At 34.7% G+C, this 16,877-nt stretch overlaps 2 protein-coding genes across 3 annotated transcripts in view; one reads left to right on the top strand and one right to left on the bottom strand.

Moving 5' to 3' along the window:
- Positions 1-10,643, bottom strand: part of LOC116168808 (transmembrane protein 131-like) — a 31,426-nt gene extending 20,783 nt beyond the window's left edge. Inside the window, exons 1-8 of one of the 2 annotated variants that reach the window (XM_031484796.1) lie at positions 10,374-10,643; positions 10,231-10,289; positions 10,083-10,177; positions 9,913-10,036; positions 9,750-9,863; positions 9,467-9,589; positions 9,259-9,422; positions 168-469 (exon numbers count right to left, since the gene is read on the bottom strand). In XM_031484796.1, coding sequence (XP_031340656.1) covers positions 168-469; positions 9,259-9,422; positions 9,467-9,589; positions 9,750-9,863; positions 9,913-10,036; positions 10,083-10,177; positions 10,231-10,289; positions 10,374-10,467 — 1,075 coding nt within the window. In that variant the 5' untranslated portion in view covers positions 10,468-10,643. Of the gene's footprint in view, positions 1-167; positions 470-6,122; positions 6,622-9,258; positions 9,423-9,466; positions 9,590-9,749; positions 9,864-9,912; positions 10,037-10,082; positions 10,178-10,230; positions 10,290-10,373 lie in introns of those variants that run through there. The other variant, XM_031484797.1, reaches the window with a different exon arrangement.
- Positions 10,644-15,335: 4,692 nt separating this feature from the next.
- LOC116168807 (signal peptidase complex catalytic subunit SEC11A-like) lies at positions 15,336-16,636 on the top strand. Its single transcript, XM_031484795.1, has 4 exons — positions 15,336-15,510; positions 15,566-15,825; positions 16,292-16,469; positions 16,517-16,636. Exons 1-4 carry the CDS (start codon positions 15,460-15,462, stop codon positions 16,565-16,567), a joined length of 540 nt encoding a protein of 179 aa, XP_031340655.1. The 5' UTR covers positions 15,336-15,459; the 3' UTR covers positions 16,568-16,636.
- The last annotated feature ends 241 nt before the right edge of the window (positions 16,637-16,877 follow it).

The raw sequence follows: 16,877 nt of genomic DNA, 5'->3' as shown, positions 1-16,877 counted from the left end.
AACTTTCACAATTTGCAAGTGTTTTTCCCTGGTTGCACTACACTACGCGTCGGTAAAAAAAACAAAGAGTGATGGATCGTTCACTCCAAATTCGATTATTTGCTCTACTCCAATTTCGTGCAACCAGCGTGAAAAGCAAGAAGTTAAAATTAAAAGTAAATACGTACAATCGAGTGTAAGTGTTGCAATTTTAGTTGAAGTTGGAGTTCCCTTTGAACTGCGTAAATCTGACGGAACTTTCACATTCTCATAGTCAATTTTTATGGCCTTCGATGTTGATGATATGCTGTGAATTCTAACCGCCTTCTTCAACGGGTTGTGCACGTATAAATTTAACAGCTTTGGTAGATCGAGGGATCCACCGACACCGAAATCGACGGACCCTTGCGGTACGTACAAACCTGCACTTGAGGTAACTTCCACTTCTAATGGAACCACTAAAATATCTTCGGTGTTGTTTAATTTAATCCTAAACAGAAATTTTACAATTAGTTTGTGTGAAATCAAAAATTGCAATAAATGACTGTTTAGAATATAGCCCTATTCTAGTTTTAACGTTAGGGTTTCCTCCTCCTAAACTAAAACATGTACCGTGTCTCCCATTTTGGTTGAGAATTTGAGATTACAGCGTCTCTCACTTGGCGTTTTCGCAACCTGGGGTCACTTTTTTCTTTTAATACCACAAACAGATCCAATCTAGCTATGTTTTGTTTCTGAGATACGGGGTGAATATGAAAAGTTTGACATTTTAAGATGCTACCATATCTTACTACCCATAGTCCATTGAAATGTTACATTTTTTTGGGCTTAGCGTGCGTTTGTCAGAGGACGCAATTTTATTTTTTAGATATCAAGGAGGGGTTAGTCTATAGTTAAATCCAAGTTTGTGGGGTTGTAGCCCTTGTCCCGCGGTCGCCATCTTGAAAAATGGGGTGCAAATGGTTTTTATGGTTTATCTGACAAACTATTGGTCTCCCAAAAAATTTGTTCAGACATTTCTGAATAAGAATAAAATTCTCTACAACGTTGGTCCAGTAACTTTTAGTCGTATAACCAAAAGTAACAAAGTTATAAACGAAAATTGATGAACATTTTCTAAAAAATTTTCAATTGGTCTTTATAACTTTTTTTCTCGTCATTTTACAAAAAAATGACATCAGGCCATTTTTATAGAGGAGTTTTCAAGGAATGATTTTCATTACAAACTTTTTCGGTTTTATTCATTCATTAAGATTTTATAGCGCTCCAGTGTTAAATTATACATAAATATTAATGATTTTAACGTACCTTTCTAATGTTCTAAATGACATAATTATTGTTTCCTTAGTCTTTTTGATGGACCAGGCTGCGTTGGAATTGAAAACAATATAAATGTACCTACTCTTTGTCACTGATTTGGCGAATCGTTTGTATCTAATGCTGTTAAAAGAATCATCATCTTCATTGCCACCATATAAAAAGATGAAACAATGTTCACCAATGACAGTGAGCAAAGCAGGACCGAGGAACAACGCTACTCCACTAGCTAACTCTGGATGTTTCTCCAGTGTTATGAGAAATTTTAGTTTGCCAGTGTTGTGAGCTGATGTTGTGTTACATCCTGAAAAAGCATGGAGAAACAGCAAATTATCGTTTTCGTGCATAAAACCTGACTGAGAATACAATTGCTCAACTGTACGTCCTTTTCACGGTTTAAAAAAATAGATTTCTTTGCTCCAAAAGTCGTGAGCAACACAAGTATGTCGATATCTTCAACTACAATAGTAACTGAGTCAAACGATTGGGATGCAGCAAAAGCAGAATGAACGATGAGGGGGTCTGCATCTGATTGTGCTTGGTCGACAGTGAAACCCACCTCTGAGAATGAATTTTTGAGAAGTACAATGAAATTAGCCTTGTTCTTCTCATTGCCAAGAAATTTCTCTTGTGTCGGTACGGCGTTCTTATCGAATTGTACCTACTTCTGTCGACTGATGTTTCTTCGTACGATGCAAACGGTGCCAAGACTTAGTTCCTGCGACATCGGGGTCTTCTGAGCAGCCGTCTCGTAAAGGCAACACTAATACGTAGATGTTCTTTTATCCCCAAACGGTTATTATCTTTTATCCCTGCACAGTATTCTCGAAAATGAACACTCTGATTTTATGAATCTAGAGAATTAGTATTCGTTTCGTAGCACTGTAAAATCTTAATTAATGCATAAAATTGAAAAACTTTGTAATAAAAAATATTCCTTGAAATCAAGATTACTATTCACTCGGTAAACGCATGGACGAAGGTTGACCCTATGTGGGATCAATAGGTTTTGTGTGTTTAGGCAACACACACATCAGTTGTTACTTGTTACAGAAAATTGCAGGGAGTTTAATGATCACAATATAGGTGTCACTTTTTGCAGTTCTGTAGATCAGTATGTGCAATAAGAAAATATTTATTGGAGTTTTATGTTCTACAGAACCATAAAAATAATAAAAGAAATCAATTGAGAACGTTGACATGGGCGGTAATCCCACAACTATTGGTATGTACGCACACTGTCACTAAATCACTCACAAAACTACTATTAAATGCAACACCTTATATATTTTAACGTCAATTTTTGGCATTCGTTTTCCTGATTACGTTGATGTATCACAACCTATATTTGTTTTAATACACATAAATTATGTATCGTATTTTTAACAATTTTGAAATGACACGGCATGTCATCCATTTTTATTGATTGATATGAGCTGCCATGGATATTATAAACAAAACAAAATCTCTATAAACCCATGGCCTACCTATTTAAAAACCGTAAAAAAATAAGGTTTTTATTTTTGCTTCAAGGTTAAAATTAAAGAAAAATAGATTGTGTGTGTGCGGCGGGCAAGAAATTTTTTTTACTACGCCACTGGATTGTACGTAAACATATCTAAAATAAACAGTTTTTACCTTTTTTCTACCTTACATGGTAGTCCATTGAAAAGTTACATTTGGGGTTGCGTTTGTCAGAGGACACAATTTTATTTTTTAGATATAAGGGGGGGTTAGTTTAAAGTTAAATCCAAGTTTGTGGGGTTGCAGCCCTTGTCCCGCGGCCGCCATCTTGAAAAAAGGGGTGCAAATGGTTTTTATGGTTTATCTGACAAACTATTGGTCTCACAAAAAATGTATTCAGACATATTTGAATAAGAATAAAATTCTCTACAAGTTTGGTCCGTAACTTTTAGTCGTATATCCAAAAGTAACAAAGTTATAAATGAAAATTGATGAACATTTTGTAAAAAAATTTCAATTGGTCGTTATAACTTTTTTTATGGTCATTTTACAAAAAAATAACCTCAGATCATTTTTATAGAGGGGTTTTCAAGGAATATTTTTTATTACAAAGTTTTTCAATTTTATTCATTAATTAAGATTTTACAGCGCTACGAAACGAATACTAATTCTCTAGATTCATAAAATCAGAGTGTTCATTTTCGAGAATACTGTGCAGGGATAAAAGATAATAACCGTTTGGGGATAAAAGAACATCTACGTATTAGTGTTGCCTTTACGAGACGGCTGCTCAGAAGACCCCGATGTCGCAGGAACTAAGTCTTGGCACCGTTTGCGTCGCACGAAGAAACATCAGTCGACAGAAGTAGGTACAATTCGATAAGAACGCCGTACCGACACAAGAGAAATTTCTTGGCAATGAGAAGAACAAGGCTAATTTCATTGTACTTCTCAAAAATTCATTCTCAGAGGTGGGTTTCACTGTCGACCAAGCACAATCAGATGCAGACCCCCTCATCGTTCATTCTGCTTTTGCTGCATCCCAATCGTTTGACTCAGTTACTATTGTAGTTGAAGATATCGACATACTTGTGTTGCTCACGACTTTTGGAGCAAAGAAATCTATTTTTTTAAACCGTGAAAAGGACGTACAGTTGAGCAATTGTATTCTCAGTCAGGTTTTATGCACGAAAACGATAATTTGCTGTTTCTCCATGCTTTTTCAGGATGTAACACAACATCAGCTCACAACACTGGCAAACTAAAATTTCTCATAACACTGGAGAAACATCCAGAGTTAGCTAGTGGAGTAGCGTTGTTCCTCGGTCCTGCTTTGCTCACTGTCATTGGTGAACATTGTTTCATCTTTTTATATGGTGGCAATGAAGATGATGATTCTTTTAACAGCATTAGATACAAACGATTCGCCAAATCAGTGACAAAGAGTAGGTACATTTATATTGTTTTCAATTCCAACGCAGCCTGGTCCATCAAAAAGACTAAGGAAACAATAATTATGTCATTTAGAACATTAGAAAGGTACGTTAAAATCATTAATATTTATGTATAATTTAACACTGGAGCGCTATAAAATCTTAATGAATGAATAAAACCGAAAAAGTTTGTAATGAAAATCATTCCTTGAAAACTCCTCTATAAAAATGGCCTGATGTCATTTTTTTGTAAAATGACGAGAAAAAAAGTTATAAAGACCAATTGAAAATTTTTTAGAAAATGTTCATCAATTTTCGTTTATAACTTTGTTACTTTTGGTTATACGACTAAAAGTTACTGGACCAACGTTGTAGAGAATTTTATTCTTATTCAGAAATGTCTGAACAAATTTTTTGGGAGACCAATAGTTTGTCAGATAAACCATAAAAACCATTTGCACCCCATTTTTCAAGATGGCGACCGCGGGACAAGGGCTACAACCCCACAAACTTGGATTTAACTTTAAACTAACCCCCCCTTTATATCTAAAAAATAAAATTGTGTCCTCTGACAAACGCAACCCCAAATGTAACTTTTCAATGGACTAAAAAAAACTGTTTATTTTAGATATGTTTACGTACAATCCAGTGGCGTAGTAAAAAAAATTTCTTGCCCGCCGCACAATCTATTTTTCTTTAATTTTAGCCTTGAAGCAAAAATAAAAACCTTATTTTTTTACGGTTTTTAAATAGGTAGGCCATGGGTTTATAGAGATTTTGTTTTGTTTATAATATCCATGGCAGCTCATATCAATCAATAATGACATGCTGTGTCATTTCAAAATTGTTAAAAACACGATATATAATTTATGTGTATTAAAAAAAATATAGGTTGTGATACATCAACGTAATCAGGAAAACGAATGCCAAAAATTGACGTTAAAATATATAAGGTGTTGCATTTAATAGTAGTTTTGTGAGTGATTTAGTGACAGTGTGCGTACATACCAATAGTTGTGGGATTACCGCCCATGTCAACGTTCTCAATTGATTTCTTTTATTATTTTTATGGTTCTGTAGAACATAAAACTCCAATGAATAGCAATCTTGATATGTAAACAAACGCATTGCAAATGGGTTGCTTAAAAAATTAAGTCAAGGCATTCAGATGAATATAATTAAAATTTCAGAAATTAGTCCGTCCTTTGGTATGTAAACACACCAAACAATGCTAATTCAGTGTCATTAAGGGTGCGACCATTAAAGAAAACAATAGTGATTTTGTGTGGGATATCCCAAACTTTGAAATTGCGTGGTTTTTTTTCACTTAAACACATCAAGTTCCTATCTATGGATCTATCAATAAATCAAAATTCTCATACTCGGTATTTAACAGGAAAATTCAGCAATCCTTATACAGGGTGTTATGAAAACTACGGGTTGACTATATGCGGCCGTCTTCTACGACTAAAAATCAGAAAAAAAGTTCAAATAAAGACATATCTCCTAAAATGATATTGCGGATCTTTGACCTAGTCATAACGCGTGTCAGCAAATTTGGAATTTTTGAGCGCGTGAGGTAGTCCTTGATCCTATGGAGTCATTTTGAACATTTATTATAATTTCAGTTTAACAGTTGCATTTATTGTTATCGTTTTGAATCAAAAATTAAAAACTCAGCGTTTTGATGTGGATACCGATTGATCCCCTTTTTGCTAAAAATTGATTTAAATTTAATAGTGCCTTTTTGTAATTTTTTGAGGTGATTCATTTAACCACCCTCGATTGGGACAGCAATTATTGTTTATGTTCTATCCCTGTCAATTATTTTATTTCCTTAGCTTATCAAGACCAAAACAAGGATCTCTGAGTCTGCGCATGCGTTTAAATACTGAATATACGTCTCAAATTTTAAACACAGATGCTTACATTTTTGGCGATCTTTTTTTTCATTTAAGTTGTGGTCGTATTTTTCGAAATCTGAAGCCACAATTGCTTTTAATATAGGTAGTGTCCATGCCGGAAGTTAGATATTGGCATGCGCAGTACATATTGCGTGTTAACATTACTCTCCTTAATCTAGAATGTCTTGAGACCAATAAAAAGCTGCAGACTCGAACTCGACTTAAAATGTTGAAATTAAGAAAAATAAGTTGAGATGGATGTATTGCATTTCAAGTCTTTGAACTACATCCAATACAATACCTACACACAGTTAAGATCACCATGTCGGGATATATAAAAAAATGAATGATGTAAAAGGGTTTTAATGCCACTAATGCCTGGCTGATGACATTCCTTCAAGTAGTTTAAGTCATCAAATGGTGTACACCATAGTAAAAAAAATTCTACATGTGTAGTAAACATCTATAATTTTGATAATGATAAATTTTTTCTAGTATGTTTGTATAATGTTATACAACCACGTATGTATGTGGTTGAATGATTTTAGAAAGTATACTAAGATAAGGATAAATTTTGATAAACTGATTAAATAAATTGGTGCATTAATGAAATATATATTATTCATTTATTTATTCCATATAATGCGCTGGTGTAGATAGGAACAGGGTTTGTAATTAAGATAATTATTTATGATACATCATTTCACACATACTCATTTTGTGTAACTAAAATTATGTGATAAGAAAATCAATCTTATCTTCGTGGGGATGTGTTGTGATATAATATTTACAATGATATGATAATGAAGGTTAATCGGAAATATTATCTACACCTATTCAATGCCTATCTAAATTTAGCTTGTCCTATTTTTTTCATATACAGTAAGAATTCCAGAAATCCCTTCCCACTGTCATTATTTATATAAATTGAATCATCCGATCATTGTAATCTCAAACAAGTAGGGTTTTTTTTCTTGGATGCTTGAATACTTTGTGAGCTTGTCAATTGTCATCACCATGTACAATTTTTACAAAATTTGTTGGATGACTAGTGGGCCATTTTTATGTTTGTAGGTGAAATTGGATAGATCCATTGAATTCTTCTGTTTAGGATGTGTCAAGTTTGAACAAGAAGGCTCTAAAACCATTTAGGGATTCTTCCAGACCAGAACATTTGATGCAAATTGATCTTTTTTGCCCTTGTATATTTACTAGAGTAAGAAAAACCATTTGTAAAAGGGATCGCTATCGACCTGATGTCTAAATTGCTCTAACGTAGGCGTCACACATACATTTAGCGGATTATCGTTGCTAAGGGTATCTAGTCACAGTTGGTCTTTTTGGAATTTAGAACTGTTGGTTCTTTGCAAAGATTTATCTAATTGTGTAAATAAATAGTTACATTACCCTAAAGCCGCTTTTTAATTAAATGTATCAAATTATTTGATTTCGGGCCAATGTTTTGTATCAGAATAAATGATGTTTGATGATTTTGTGTAAATAATTGTTTTGTTTATTTTGTTATGATAATTGTAAATTTAAATTACATGTTAAAAGACTAGATTTATCCAGTTTGGAAATTACGTGCGTAGTATTTCTAAAAGTTTATCTCATGTTTTTCTCCGGTCGTAGATATGACGTTTTCTTATCTAATTAGTTTCAAGATAACCACGTGATTTCGCCGAAGTTTAACACATTTCTAAGATTCTAAGATGGCGCATTATTTTGTAACGGAAGAGGGAATTAAATGGAAAGGGAAAGATAGCCGTATTTGAAAGTTATCATTTATACATTTTGGCGCAGTGGGCGCTCGGTACGCTGGCGTTGGACAGTCCGACACATCCAGTATAATCTGACATTTAGCGACTCAGATGACCCACTAAATAATCTGGCACTACCCAGTTGAGCTCGTTTGCAAAATTTGCTTTTGCGCTCGGTCCTGCCCTGATCTTGACAAGAAAACCATGCGTCTTTTCGCTTTCGTTGGCGCCTGCCTGCGTAGATTGCTTAGTAGTTGCCAGCACGCGTCGATCGCTTAGACAAGATGGCGGACTTTTTGCACCTACTTTAGTAGGTACTCTTTTAATGGAGGAATCTATGATCGAATGTAGTACATGTAGGATATAAAAAAAGCTACGTATCCCACACAAATCCACTAATCCAGCAATTCCAGTAATCCGGCAATTAGATTCTATAAACAAAATTATGTACGGAAACAAAAATATTTGACGTACCACAAAAATTACAACCCTCACAATCAACGAATCGTTATGTAAAAGTGAGTTTCAATTGTTGAAACGTGCAGGGTGTGCACATAAAGGGTGGCTTATGGACCCTGTAAACAAAATCAAACAAGGAAACAAAAATATTTGAAGTACAGTAAAGTCGCGGTAATCCAAACCTCGGTAATACAAGGTTCCTTGCAATCCGACATCCAAAAGAAAAAGACAACTCAAAGCCTTATTTTATTTTCATGTAGTAGCTATGCTATTCGGCACCACTCAGCCCACCAATCCAGCGAGTGACGGATTGAAGGTCAAGAGTACACTCTCACAAGCAATTTTTGAAATGGAAAATGTGGTCTGTGGGTACGAAAATAAAACAGAACGATAAATAATTATTTGCAGATCAATAATTTGAAAAATAGAATAATTTGGATAATAATCTAGTTGGTGTCTTTGTTTTTTTGCCCCCCCCCCTCTCCTGCAACCCTTAAAAATGGCTTCATCCTGGTTGTGAACTTGTCTAAACTAACTTTGATTTCAACGATTTCGTGTCAAAAAATGCCAAATTTCATGTGGATCAAAGGGGTGTGTGTAAACATTTTTGAGAGTAGCTCCCAGTTAAAGTGTTTATATGGAAAATAAAGTTAAAAAATTTACATTCAGATTCACTGTAAAAATTAACATAAATCCAAATTAGCACGTTTTAATTAAGATTTAATTGCTATTTTAATTATCTCCATTTAACTCATGACTATAGATTTTATTATAAGTGAGTAGCATATTATTTTTATTAGACCTTGGCATTACAGTGTCACCTTTATAAAAGCCATAATCTAATTTGTGATAATGTAACCAAAAATATAAAATAAACACACCGCAATTACTGTTGTTTGTATCCAACCACATCTCAAGTATATCAAATAAGGATACACTAACCTTACGTATGCCGTATGATTTTGTTCGGTTCGAGCATGGAACCGCACCCTTATTACAGCTTTGGACTGAAGAGGCGGTATTTCCCACATGTTTTTCGGCCCTTCCAATTCACCACTTGGAAGCTCCAAATGAAAATCACCGCCGCTACTGTATATTTCTACAATCTAAAAGAGCATTATATCAGCAGAGATTTACGGTCTTTCGTTACCTGTATCGGCTCTGTATACGGATTATACATATGGATAAGAGGTGAAAATGTAGTGTTTAATGGTAATTTTATACCAACAATCGGTCTAAGCCTGTACGGGCTCGAGACACTTGCTCCTTTCACCTGAAATTTTAATTTTATAGCTCATTTCAGCGATAAAATTAAAAAAATCATTTTCAATTGTAAAGCCTGAGAGTAACCTTCAAGCGCAAACATAAATATTCCATCCTTGACAATGTTGATAAAACAAATTATCAAAAGACAAGGTTATACACCTGCTCACCTGATATTTAAAATGCCCATCAGTAGTGTGAATAAATAAACTACTTTCAATGGCACCCTCCTCGCGCCCCAAGAACACGACGTTAAAGGACGTGTTTCCCAACGGAGGAATTCTCTACAAGCATAAAAATAATGCGGGGAAAAAAACAAAGAAGGCCGCTTACCTTGTCCTCGAAAAACGAGCTGTGAAAATGAACAGTGCTTCCAGAGATCGAAGTCATATCGATACTTCTGTTACTATCGATGTTGAAAAGTGTAACTTTGGCCAGATGAGGTATTCCCAGTGGCCTAAAAGTGTCCAAAGTTTGAAAAGCAAATTATTACAGATGCTTACCTTTGTTCGAAATCTAAAAATTCCGGATCAAACTTTAGCAAAAGTTTCATGCCGAGATCATTGAGTGAGGGGCTCCTTACGGAGGATGATACTTCCTAAAATGTCAGGATAGTTAGTTAACGCTACATAGTATAATCTGTTTGCTCACCTGATGAAATGCTGAAATGTCATCAACGAAAAACCTTTCGTGGTTGTGTGAAACGAATCCTGCAATAAGAATTATTTAATCGCCCGGGTTGATAAGTGTTTGCTTTTATCAATATTAATAATAATATTTGAAAATATACAAACCATGACTGTTGTCATGAAGAGTTAAGTGTGTTTTAACAAACACCTCTTGCAGCGTCAATAAAATAATAAAATACGATAGCGAATGTGTAACCATATTATCGCTGGCATTAAAAATAAATTATGCCGAAGTTATAAAAACAGTGCACATCTGCAATCGGACTACACATATCCTTGGCTTTTTGATAAGGATTATAAACGTCAATTATTGCACTAAAAAACACAACCCTAAAATCCCTACAAATGATTCAAGTACGTGTGTTGTTGTCAGTGGCGTTGCTATGGGTAAAATACTAACCACAGACCGTGTCACATTCGTTTGTTTATTACTGTGTCAAGGATAGAACTGATAGAAGGCTAGTCCGCACATGGCATTAAACTCTACCAATTTATAGATATTGATTAATTACCCAATAAACAAATCACACAAAGTACGAAATTCGAGAAAAATGGGAGGCTATGACGAATATTTGGGAATCAGTCTAAATATATACCTCCAGCAGTTCACAAATTTGCAAACTAATAAACAAAATCTACACCAACGAACAAAAAATATATACCTGTGAAATTTTATTCGCTTAAGAACGCGAGGTTAATAGGTAGGCGAAGAGCAACATATTTTATCATGCACAAACAGACAGACAGATACACTATGAAAAGCGAAGACGTACGCGTCACCGTAGTGAATTCCGTAAAGTATGTCGAATTTAAAAACACTAATTCTCAAAAATTTAAAGTACAGTATATACCTACTGGATAAACTTGTAATGTCTGTTAGTATGATCGTTGGTCCTCATGCACTATCTTGGGAATTTGTTGTTCGTTAGGCAACCAACATGTCACCTTACCGACGTTGCCCGAAAGTGAATGCAAGGGCAACCGAAGGCGAGCTCAACATAGCCTACTTCACAACTGCATATTTTGTCTATTTGAAGGAAAATATATGTATTTAACAGTCGTCGATGAGTCTTTGAAATTGACATTTAAAGGGTATTTAATAGCTTCGGAGCAAAGATCATACTACACTTGTTCGGAGTAAATAAATATTTAACAGGCCGGTGCGCAGCGCAGCTGCAAGGCCGCCGCCTTTCGATTATGATGACACGGGTTCGGATCCCCCGAGCGCACGCTTTTTTTATATAATAGATCTTAACAAAAAGAAAGGAGCGAAAGAGTGAGAGAAAAGGAAGTAGTCAGTGCTGTCGGCACTTACCAAAGGTTTCCCGTTATACCGTTATAGGTAACTCATTTGTCGTAAGTACCTTCATATTTGATCGCATTATAAGGAATAGTCCTTCAAAAGTTAAGACCAAGGTTGTTTTATTAGAGAGTTAAGACAGCGTTATTTACACTATCTTAATTTTTATCTTTATTTGCGCCATTGAGTTGCTGTCAAGTCACCTTTGGAATTTTTGTTTACATGGGAAATTGTACTTAACTTGAACTTCCAAAGGCGACTCTACAGAAAATCACTTTTGATCGCCCGTTATACATTTTTTAATATTCTTGGTATAATTATATTACAGAAATATTCGCCGTTATCAGGGATATTGTATTCCTTCCGAAATTTACGATTTAAAGAAAATTATTTTATAACAATACTAGCTGCCCGACCCGGCTTCGCACGGGTGTTTGTAATTTTCGCATTCTTGGTTACAGGTTGGGAAAATAATACTGCAAAATTTGGATTGAAATCCCTTTCCAGAATTATATTTGCACCAAAAAATGATGTAATTTGGAATACACATCAGTTATAATGTTGAATATTCTGCAAGAAATGCTTCGATAGAGGGCTTTGCTCGGAAAGAAGTGATGAATTCAGTGGTTCAGGTGGCGTTGTAAGTTGCGGTAATTTGACGTATCTACTGGCATAATATAATCCTGCTGGTTCTAGTCGAAACCTCAAAGCGAAAGGAATTCTGTGGAGTATTGGACTCGAATATCAACTTTTTGGACGATAATTTGAAGACACTCGGGTTTACATTAGAACCTAGAACTGCCGTTTCCATGTCCCCAAAAAATACTTTCTCATTGCCCCTTTTTGAGCACTGTTGGAAGATTCTTAATACAACGTTTTGTTTCGGAGAAATTATCACAAACTATACTTTTTATATGGCCCGTGTAAAAAGTACACACTGTATTTAGTACCTAGCACTTTTTATTACGAATCCAACTATGTACGTCACACAAATAAAAACAAAAGTTGGAAATTGTGGGTTTCAACAGGTTGGCGCACCCGGACACAACGTCTTAATCGTGCAAGCATACGAATCTAACATTTTCTAGGAATTTATCCGATAGGTATGCTCGCAAGTTGTGCGCGGGTACTGTCTCGTAGAGTTCAAAAAGTGGCAATGAAAAAGTGTTTTTTGTCTTTCTCGTTGTATCTGTTCAAATAACACCAGCAATTAGCAAAAAATAAACACAAAATCGGCAAGTTTTGGTTTTTCTGTCATATCTTCGGAAGTAATCGGAATTTTTTTGTTTTCTCTAAAGCACGATAATAATGGTTTAATTGCGCATCTTTTCTCTAATTTGACCATCGTCGTATCTTCTATGGTTTCGATCTCCATGATAGACATCCTTATCTTGGACACAGTTTATAGATTTTTTCCAATTAATTGGTGAATTATTTCCGAAGAGTTGGCCAAATAATGAAAAATCCTGGCCCCCCCCCCCCGGGACGTCCCTGCGTTTATCCGACCCCGACTTTTACCCCAAGCGAGAGAAAGCCCGCACCATACTGTAGTTTATATAGTAAATCTTAAATTACTTAATTCTTAAAAATTTGGAAAATGTAATCCCTTTATGGCTTAATTGTATGTTGGATCGTCCTTGCCCTTTTTATAAATAGAATTTGCGGAAATGTTTTTAAAGTAGCCGCAGATGTAGGGTAGGTAGGTACGAATTTATATTGAATATGTCGAAGACTATTATTTTCATAAATGATATAGTAACATTTGCATCCTTTGCGTGCATTTGTTTGCTTTCATTTTTAAGAAAAGAGAGCATTACCTACATGTTTCGATAACGCAAGCACAACAAAAAAAGGACTATCTAATTTGATGCAGTCGTTGATGCGCGTAATAATATATGTATAGATAGATAGACAATAGACATGGAAGATTGCGATTTGTACGACGAAAGAAAAAAAAATAGTTCGTGTAAATAATGCAGCAGTGGGCAGTGAACGTATAAACGGTTGACGCCATCTATTAGTTATATTGCGATTTAAACGGCGAAAGAGAAAAGTCTTGTTTTTACGTCTTTCCGTACAATTTTTACAAACCTTGTCCTGATAATGAGAAACACAACAAAAATAGTTATTTGTTTCATTAGTACAAAAAATGTCAGTTTTCGGGACGAGGAAGATAGTTGCTGGACGACGCGTTATATTTTGTATTGAAATAAAAAACTTACCACAGTTTTTTTAATTAAAATTAATTGCAATAAACTTTTTCAAATTTTGAATTCAAAATGACAGATAATAGTGCAAGGGGTCTGAAGTAGATGGCGTTACGCGCGACGGCGGGTTGTATACGTATTAAAATTACGTTCATCGAATATGTAAATTACGTTACACATGATTTAAATAAAAATAGCGAGCGTAAATCATTTTCAATACATGTACAAACGTATAGGTGACATCATTATTTGCATTTATATGCAAAAAGATTTGATTTGTATGTATAGAAATATCTTATAACCTGCAATGTAAAACGATGTCAATGTGACATATCTCCGTGATTGTAATTTTTTAATTGGCCAACTTTCAAGGTCAATTTCTTTTTGGTACTAGGACCAAAAGTATCTACTTTTTGTACAGTTGCCATGGTGAAAGCGATTAATCCGCAAAACGTCAATTTTACGTACCGAACACTGTCACAAAATAGCGTCTTATTCAGGTGGTTGGAGAAAAAAGAATTATCTAATTTGGTGCAGTCGTTCTGAAGTGATGTGCGTACATAAATTTTGGCGATTCATTTTTATATATATATAGATAAATTCAATGGTGTTTTTTTGGTAGCAATGGTAGCAAGCGAAACTCGACCGAAAGGAACTTTAAATATGCTAAAGATAATAAGGCACGAAGTCGCTTGCGCGCCATGTTAACTGCAACGGTAGCAAGCAAAACTCGACCGTAAGGAACTTTTCAATTTTTTTACCTCTTCCCGTACGATTTTTTTTATTTTCTCACCTTTTAAACCTTCCCTGAACTTCCACAAATAATTCAAAACCAAAATGAGCCAAATCGGTCCAGCCGTTCTGTAGTTATAGCGTCAGGAAGGAAAACCCGACTTATTTTTATATTATAGATTTTATAAATAGTCGAGATTCGAAAAGGGCACTGTGAATTTTGAATCGATTCGACTCAACTGTTGGCATTGCGTGTTATATGGTTAAAGCTATGCTCATATTGAATTTCATGCAATTCAGTTCATAACTAACGGAGCTGTAAAACGGACATTTCTAAACAAAGTTATCGTTCACACGGACAGACAGAGGGCCGGACAGACAAAGGAACAGACAGACGACAGACAGCAATACAAAATTATAAACGATCTCTAGGATCGTTAATAAACGGCAAAAGTGTAAAATTATGGAACATGTAAAAAACGGTTTTTTGGTTTTTTTACAATATTTTTTTAGCAATAAACGCAGAAAAAATTCCTTCGTTGGTGCAAGCCTCGACACCATAACGAACCAAATAGCGAAAAAAGTAGAATAATCGCTCTTAAGATAAAGAACTAGTAGCGTCTCAACGAACGAACGGACGGATGGACGGAAAAAGTGGCCACAATAGCGCATTTTTTTTTAATTTTTGTGGAAATGCGGTAATAATCGATGCTGTTTGTGTGCTTAGATCATGTGCTTCTGTATAAATAATAAGCGCGTGTATGAAAAAAAATTTTGTAACCGATCCGATCTGGCAACATTGACAACTCACTTTAGTGTGAATTTGGCAGTTTTATAACCTCAACTCAACGATTAACTTTCGTTCGTAGCTAAAGTTGACGTGGTATAGAGGTGTATCAGATTAGATTGCCGCATGAGAAGTAGATAACTAAAGTTAAATAAATTGGAAAAAATGGATATCGCTTCATTATTCGATGATGTTCGTCGTATGAACAAAAGACAGGTAATTGATAAGAAATTCATTGATTGGAAAAAGATGTTAACTCCCCAAATTGCAGTTTTTGTACCAAGTTTTGAGCTTTGGTATGATAGTCTCTTCTGCATTGATGATATGGAAGGGTTTAATGGTTGTAACAGGGAGTGAAAGTCCTATTGTTGTCGTACTTAGTGGTAGTATGGAACCTGCTTTTCATAGAGGCGATTTATTGTTCTTAACAAATTATCCCGAAGAGCCAGTGAGAGTGGGCGAAATTGTTGTTTTCAAAGTGGAAGGGAGAGACATACCCATTGTACATAGGGTACTAAAGCTCCATGAGAAGTATGCAAATTAGTTTATCTGTCTTTCTTTTTCCATATTTTAAAGGAATACCTACCTTCTATTTATGCACAATGGTGCGAACCTTAGGTGGGATTTTTCTTCTTGCTTTTACATTTCTTATACAAGACAAAGTTTATTAAATGCATCTTTTTATTATATGTTTTCAAGAGACATCTTGCGTAAAGACTATTGCAAAAAGCCTATGGTTTAAAAAAATGTTATGTAATGAGTAATATTGTAAAACTTTGCATTTTATGTTCTCTACGTTCACTATATACCTTCCTTTGCATGAAATACTCACGAATGTAAAATGTATTTTGTCAAACAAACTAGCTTTTATCTTGATTACTTTTAGCTATCTAAGAAGTCTTTCGAATACTACTGATAAAGCTGTAATACTTTCTCTTTATTCTTGGTGTAACTGAATTATGGCACCCGCATTGATATTAGGTACTGTTTTTTACAGAAACAATGGCACGGTTAAATTTCTTACGAAAGGCGATAACAATAGTGTTGATGACAGAGGTTTATATGCGCCTGGTCAATTATGGTTAACTAAAAATGATGTAGTCGGTCGAGCACGTGGTTTTTTGCCATATGTTGGAATGGTTACGATATTAATGAATGAGTATCCAAAATTTAAGGTAAATGTAGTTTCCTTAAATATCGTTTATTGACACTTTTTTTGCAGTATGCGGTTTTGGCATGTCTCGGATTTTACGTTCTCGTTCATAGAGAATGAGTTTAATTTAAAGATTTTGTTACTATGTACAATAGCTACAAAGATTAATAATAATTTTTTTGGTTTTTTTATAGTGTTTTCCATTAATCCAAATAAATATAAAACAATTACGTTACTAAGTGTAAGTTCCCGTGGATGATAAAATAGCAACAAACAGGATTATCTATGTTACATGGTGTATCATAAGATGAAAGAAATGTAAAATTAAAGATTAAATGTTAATTGGGAACCTAACACTATTCCAGGATAGCGGGAAGATGTGAATTTTATTTTTTGTGGAATTTTTTACTCTAATACATTCATTTACTTT

Source organism: Photinus pyralis, unplaced genomic scaffold (assembly GCF_008802855.1).
Source record: "Photinus pyralis isolate 1611_PpyrPB1 unplaced genomic scaffold, Ppyr1.3 Ppyr1.4_LG4, whole genome shotgun sequence".
Taxonomy (NCBI): Eukaryota; Metazoa; Arthropoda; class Insecta; order Coleoptera; family Lampyridae; genus Photinus; species Photinus pyralis.
The sequence above is the reverse complement of the archived record's forward strand: the minus strand, read 5'-3'. Positions and strand labels throughout refer to the sequence as shown.